The sequence below is a fragment of the Lacerta agilis genome, chromosome 15 (assembly GCF_009819535.1).
Source record: "Lacerta agilis isolate rLacAgi1 chromosome 15, rLacAgi1.pri, whole genome shotgun sequence".
Lineage (NCBI taxonomy): Eukaryota > Metazoa > Chordata > Lepidosauria > Squamata > Lacertidae > Lacerta > Lacerta agilis.
In genome coordinates, this window is record NC_046326.1 from 7624259 (window position 1) to 7631851 (window position 7593).

At 44.5% G+C, this 7593-nt stretch overlaps 1 protein-coding gene across 1 annotated transcript in view; it reads right to left on the reverse strand.

The window, feature by feature from the left end:
- The window catches only part of KCNU1 (potassium calcium-activated channel subfamily U member 1), an 86040-nt gene extending 79907 nt beyond the window's left edge, over positions 1-6133 (reverse strand). Inside the window, 3 exon segments of the mRNA XM_033172504.1 lie at positions 1505-1566; positions 4944-5039; positions 5913-6133. Of these exon segments, the coding sequence (XP_033028395.1) occupies positions 1505-1566; positions 4944-5039; positions 5913-6095 (341 nt within the window). The 5' untranslated portion in view covers positions 6096-6133.
- Positions 6134-7593: the final 1460 nt, after the last annotated feature.

The following is a 7593-nucleotide window of genomic DNA, read 5'->3' on the forward strand; positions in this document are numbered from 1 at the left end:
TGTGTTTTTGACAAGTGCAGAATGACAGAACAAAATTGCCAAAGCCATTTTGATTTGTGCTTTTCAATATGTTGCTGCTTCCAACCCAGAAAAAACAACCCACTTTTCAAAATGTAGCCTGTACCCTATATCTTTTAGTGGGACCATATGCTTTCAGTTGCAAGTATCTAACAGATACAGTAGCTGTTTTCTCACCATTTATTCCCCAGCTGCTCATGTGGGTCCTCAATTTGGAGCATTAATGACTTTGATAGAATACCTTGTATTTTAAATTTCTGAATAAAGGATGGAATTTAGTACTTCAATCTGAATGTGACAGCCAAAACATACACACTGTGCAAACACACCACATAGTGCCACTACTGTCTCCTCTATGTTTGTTACCAGTAGGTTCCAAAGATCAATTCAAAGTACTGAGGTTGTTGCTTTAATTAAAACCCTACATGACCCAGAACAAGAGTATCACAGTCTACTCACATATGAGCCTGTCTGAGCAAGAGTAACCACTAGCTCAGTGGTTAGACACATGTAAGGAGATTGCTGTTGCAATTAGGTTCTGCTTGCAGGTTCCTCAAGGGCACCTGGTTGGCCATGTGAGAACAGGATCCTAGACTGGATGAGACTGAGCCAGAAGAGCTCTTCTTCTGTTGTTATGCTTCACATGCAAAAGGCCCAATCCCTGGCATTGGGAAGGGCCATAACTTGGTGGCAGAGCATCTGCTTTGCATGCAGAAGACCCTTGGTTCAGTCCCTGGCATCTCCAGATAGGACCAGGAGAGACTCCTGCCTGAAGCTCTGGAGAGCTGAGGCCAGCCATTGTGAACAAGACTTAGCTCAGAAACATAGGGAGCTGCCTCGTACCATTTCTGGGCAGGGCTGGGAATGACTCTTGTCTGAAACACTGGAAAACTGCTGCCAACCATTGTGTGAACTATAGCAATCCAGGTGTGTCAATGGTTCTGACTGGTATAAGGCAGCTTCCTATGAGGGCTGAGATCAGCCTGAATCCTGCTACAGGTTCCTCTAATGTCATAAATATAACAAATAGTTGGGGGGAGAAGGCATTTTCTGTGTCCCCAAGGGAAGACCACCTGGCTCCATTTTTGCTCACGTTTCAACCTTTGCTCACCACAAAGGTAGATATTGGGGGACATTCTGCCTCCAAATATAATTCTAGTGAGCATTTCTTGGAGTGGTCCTTCCCAATATAATTTGTACATTTGATTTTTAAAGTGATTGATGGATTACTGAGGGTTTCAATATGAATTTTAACACTGTCTTTTTATTACTATTATATATTATATGTGTGTGTGTGTGTGTGTGTGTGTGTGTGTGTGTTTTATTATTGTTATTATCCTTCCCTGTTGCTTTTGTTGTTTGCCATCTTGGTGATTTCAAGTGAAAAGTGGATACAAATACAGTATTTTGAATACATATATCAGTTGTTTTTAAAAAGGCAACAAATTAAAATACACTTTATAATAGATATCTGAATTATAATTACCTTTGACAGTTGATGAAGTAAATGATAAGTGATCCAATGCTAAACAGGAACACCAGTATGACCTAAAACAGAAACCCAGATTGAATCAGTGATAAATGATATGAAAATCCAGCTGATTCTAAACCATGCCACTCATCTATCAAGATGCAAAACCATTTTACTATCTTCTCAAAACAAGGGTGGGGACTCTGTAGCCCTCCAGGTTCACTTGGACTCTAACTCCCATTATCCCTGGGTGTTGCCTATGCTAGCTGTGGCTGGTAAAAAAAAAAATGAGTCCAACAATAATTGGAGGGCCACAAGTTCCCCATCCTTTCCTTTAAAGTTCACTAAAATGTTGGGTAGATGTACACTTTATGGCTTTCATGTGCAGATTAAAGGTAAAGGGACCCCTGACCATTAGGTCTAGTCGCGGATGACTCTGGGGTTGCGGCACTCTTTACTGGCCGAGGGAGCCGGCATACAACTTCCGGGTCATGTAACCAGCATGACTAACCCGCTTCTGGCTTCCTGCTGGAGTGGTACCTATTTATCTACTTGCACTTTGACTGCTTTCGAACTGCTAGGTTGACAGGAGCTGGGACCGAGCAACAGGAGCTTACCCCGTCGCGGGGATTCAAACCGCCACCATCTGACTGGCAAGCCCTAGGCTCTGTGGTTTAACCCACAGCGCCACCTGCATTGCAGATCACTGGACACTTTATTTTGTGATGATACAGCCGTCTCTTTCCAAGCATATGTTCATCACACAGTTCATTCCTATGCAGGAAGGGGACAAATGGATTAATCTGTATCAAGCACTGTTTGTTTTTATGTATGTATGTATGTATTTTCCAGCACATGAAATTAAACATGTCCAGGAATGTACACAGATGTCACAACATAAATTTTTATTATTTGCAACCACTGTCAGATAAAATATTAGGGTAACATAAAGCAACCCTCAATTTTACACAGTGCATTCAATTTTATACAGCACACATGGAATAATAGAATTATAGAATTGGAAGGGAGCCCAAGGGTCATCTAGTCCAACCCACTGCAATGCAGGAATCTGAACACATGGTCCCCCATCCAGTTTGAAACCATACCAGACCCTACTTAGCTTGACAAATGTGCTAGCAGTTTCTTTGCCACGCGTTATATGAATTTGCAACTTCCCCTGGTTCTTTATTTTATTTTATTTTATTGTTTGTTTGTTTGTTTTACTGTTTCACTGTTTCACTTTGCCCTGCTCTCCACTCCTCCTGAATCTTGGTTTTAAAATTATAATTCCTAAAACTAATTCAGGAATTGTAGCATATCCAGTTTGCACATGTTTCTACTCATAAAACTCTGTGGAGGGGAAGGTTGATGTGATCAACAACATGACTGCAATTGAAGTTGGAAGTGGCACACTAATCACTGGCTCTGTCCAGAATATGAGGATATGAGGCATCTACTAGGAGGAAAAAAAACTGGTGTGAATGCTCTGGTACACTCTGATCTTAAAATGCTATTACTCAGAATACAAGCCAATTCCACTGAAATCAATGGCGCTTACCTCCAAGCAAATGCTATTTCAGATCAGAAGTGGTCGGCTTCAATCCAAAGAACATTTAGTTGGAAGCAAAATCTATGAGGCTTAGGACTGGAATGTAAGTTTGTGGTCTTTTAGGAGAGCACAATCTGTCCATATATTGCAGTACATTGTAGTTATAGGCCTTGAACTCTCGACAACAGAGATTTTGGTGGAGCATGCTGGGCTTAGGGCCTGCATTTGAGCTTCCGTATCATGTAATGCTGACCTCAAAGAAGAGGAAGTCAAATATTGCTTGGTTTGGAAATAAGCTGAGCTATTTTTTTAGGGTTCTGGGGGAAAGTAGACCAACTTATAGCTGAGCCAATCCCCAATGTAAACCACAATGAACCTCACACATCACTAAAGCGTGTTCTCCTTCCCAGAGAGCACGTGTTGCGGTTGGGGCCTAGCAAGACACCCTGCTGGAGTTGTGGGGCGGGATTTAATTAGCTAGCCAAGGATGCTGCTAGGGGCTTTTGGGGTTGTTGGGGAGAATTGTATGTTGCAAAGTTTGATAGACAGCTCAGGGGTTATATATTCTGGGTGCTCGCAGCACCAGCCCCTCTTTGCTGCATGCACCGGATCTCCCACCTGTCCCCCCCTCGTTTTGTAGGTGTGCGCTTTGACCTTGCTATGCCTGTCATGGGGTCGTCTGCTTTGTTGCAGGGGCCTGGTAGGAATTTTCCCATTTGGCTGATTGGCTGTGGCCATTTGGTTTTCGCCTACCGCGTAGTAATTAGTCACAACTTGTAAGGTTGGCGGTTAGGCATTGGTTATTCAATTGGTTGGTGGAGGGGAAGTGGTTGGCCGTGCCTGCCCCTCCAATGCTGCTGCTGCGCGGGGAATTCCGTTAAAGGAATCCAGGGGCTCTCCATGCTTGTCCGTCCCTTGGTCATGGGTTAGGGCCATGCAAGAGCCCCTGGGAACACTAGGGGAGAGGGGGGGTCCTGGCCACCCCGGCCCCAATCCTCTCCTCAAAGTGTTTTCCCCTTTGCTGTCTTCCACCAAGCGGATGGAAGTCAGCCTGTCCCCTGGATGGGACTTATAGTCAAACCAATGCCTAAGCAACCACTCACATGTTGTAATTTAATAAAAAAAGTTGTGGACAAAATTATGCCAATAACCTTAAACAAAATTTCTGTGTCCGGTGTGAATCATTTGGGGGTGGGCTTGAGGACCTCTACACGCAACTGAAATAACAAACTGGACCAGCAACATAAAGTTACAGTGTGGAGTGCCATACCCAGGGTTGATGTTTTTGAGCTATTTTTATGGGAAATCGGCAAAAAAAACCCACGGCCGACATGGGTTGCCGTATGTCTGGATTTTCCCAGACGTTTTGACAAATTCCACCTGGACACTGCTTCCGACTGCAATATTTTGGATAGGGTTTTTTCTCCTAACCTTTTTTTTTGGGGGGGGGGGTTATGTTGTGACATCTGTATACATTCCTGGACATGTTTAATTTGGAAAACCTTGAGTCTTTATTGAACCTGCCAGTACCTTCTTATTTTGCATGAGTGGTGCTGTTTTGTGGTGCCTGAACATAAGAAATGTTGATGGGGGTGGTTATCACCTTGCAGCCATGCCTCCTCTCCTACTGCAATATCATGTATGGTTTTAACCAGGCCTTTGGTTGATTTGATTGACATCCTATGCCCTTTTAAAATGTGATTTTTTTTGGGGGGGGGCTATTGGTTTTATTATTATTATGTATTTTGTTGTTTTATAGCTTGATTTTATTCTGTGAGCCGCCCTGAGACCCCCAGGTATAGGGTGGTATATAAATTCAAAATAATAATAATAATAATAATAATAATAATAATAATAATAATATACTTCCCTTCCCAATGCGTACATATTAATTTAAAAACTCACCAGTATACGTCCCACAACAGTCTGAGCAGAGATCATCCTTACCACCCAAACCTGAAAGTGTCTCTTCCATAGATTTAACCTTGGCATCCTTCGAGTCTATTAAGGGGGAAAGAAAGGAGCTGAGTCCTTGAAAAGGGCCACAATCCACATTGCTGTGCTACAGGCAAGCAGGGCGCTCTCATCTCTCAGATTATTGGTGTATGCCCCCTGCTACTTCTCCATATCCCATCTTCTCCACACAAGTGAAATCTGCACCCCAATCTCTGTAAAAGCAGTAGAAAACTGCCCAGTGTTTAAATAGGGGCAGAACATTTTGGGGAAACTGGGAGGAGGGGGGAAAATGGCTTTTAAACTAAGCACACACCTGCTCATTTTGAACCTGCTGGTGAGCAAGGCAGATCTCCTATTTGAGTGCCAAGCCTGAATATTAAATAACAGACACAAGTGTAAAAGGGGGTGAGGGAAGTGTGGTTTCTGGAAATGTTGGAAACCCCTCAGTGTGTCGGTGTGTTAACAATAAAAACATATAGAGAAAATTATGCCAATTCCACTAACACTCCCCAATTCTTAAAAAAAAAAGATACAACAAATAACAGGATAGCAATCATGAGCAGCAGAACTAGATCATTCACAGCCAGTCCCAGCTTTCAGTTTCTTCAATTTGTTTACATTTTTCTTAGCCTTTCAGGTTATCTTTTCCAAGGTCATGCTCATGAGCTGTTTACTGTTGCACATGTATGTTGTTGTACCTTGTCAGAACACCACACAAGATAAATTGAAATGTATATTTGAGTACAATGGCACCAATATTTTATCCCTGATGTGTGGGTTGGGGGCGAAAAAGCACCCCCACCCCGAAGAACCAAGATGCCTCCCCAAAGGATGGTTCTTAGTAACCAGCTGGTAACTAGTTCCGTCATTGTCCAGGCATGCAAACCCTCCTTTCTCAGCATCCAATTGTGTGTTTACCTTCAATCCAGTAAATTTAAACAAGGACCTCAATGTGTATTCTATTACTCTGAACATCAAGATGAGGAGGATGCCTCCCACAAAAATGGACAGACAGGAGCACATAAAGGCCAGCTGAACATATTCAGTGCAGTGGCTCCCAATTTCCTCATCCCAGCTGCTACCCTCTTCATAATAATACATATCTCTTTCCTGTGCTGTCTCTTCTGCTTTTTTCCTACTGTTCACTTGGGATGTTCTAAGAAATACCCTTCCTTTCTAGAATCTTTGTGATGTCACTGCCAACATATGATGTCATTCATAGAGCGAGCTGCAGACATCAGCTATGTTTATGGAAAACCAGCTGAACAAGGAACAATGTGGATTACACAAAGAAAGTTGCCTCAGCTGTTACTTCCTACTTAGCCCCGAAAGGGTGACTGGGTAAACCCACACAGTCCAAGGGTGGATGGATGAGACACCACAGCAGTCAAGGTGTGGTGGTCTCACTTGGCTGGAACGAGACTTTATGGGCCAAACCCATCACTTTCTGATTGATCCACAAACATCTCCTCTTCTCCTCCTTCAGGAGGAAGTCTGTCAAGGCTTCCTCCTCCATTACAGTGAATCCAACTTATCTCCATGTGGGACTCAGGGGAGTGACATGTTTTCCTCAAGAGGGTCCCATAGTAACTTTGGTAAAGGTAAAGGTAAAGGGACCCCTGACCGTTAGGTCCAGTCACAGACGACTCTGGGGTTGCGGCGCTCATCTTGCTTTATTGGCTGAGGGAGCCAGCGTACAGCTTCCGGGTCATGTGGCCAGCATGACTAAGCTGCTTCTGGCGAACCAGAGCAGTACACAGAAACTGCGTTTACCTTCCTGCTGGAGCAGTACCCATTGATCTACTTGCACTTCGTGCTTTCAAACTACTAGGTTGGCAGGAGCTGGGACCGAGCAACGGGAGCTCACCCCGTCACGGGGATTCAAACCGCCAACCTTCTGATTGGCAAGCCCAAAAGGCTCAGTGGTTTAGACCACAGCGTCACCCATGTCCCTAGTAACTTTGGTAAACAACATCAATTGGCAAATGGAATATGAGAAGAATTGACCCCAGCATTCCTTTCACAATCCTACGGCAACTCTCAGATCTGTTGGAAGTAAGTAAAAAGAGTTGGCAGATCTCCGATGTCACCAGGGGCATAGTATGGGTTGCCTGTGCCCAGCGTGGGGAAGTGTTGTGCCCCCCTAGTGGACTGGGAAACTGGGGGGGAGGTGCATACCGGGCAACCCTATTGGTGTTGAAAGTTGTGCTGCTCCTTCCTCCCTTGTCCCACCCCAACCCAGAGGCTCCTCGCATCCAATGAATGATGCTGCCACCTGCACAATGAGGCAGCTGGAACCCCTCACAGGAGAGGGGAAGAAGCGAGCAGGGAGGTGCGACTTATGGGATCCCTCAACCCTGCATTGAGTCTCTATTTGGGTATGCCTACACAGGTAGGACTTTGATGCACTCATTCAATGCATTCAGTGTCTATAAGAGTGTAAGAGAGAGGCTCGGGAAAGGTTAAGGGAACAGGTGGTGAGTGGGTTGCACAGATTGCAGAAGCTCCTTCTCAATGCTTCCTCCCTGCCGCTCCCCCTGACCACCACCTGCCTCCCTCCTGCTCCCACAACTGGCTCCTTCACAAGAGCAGGGAAGCT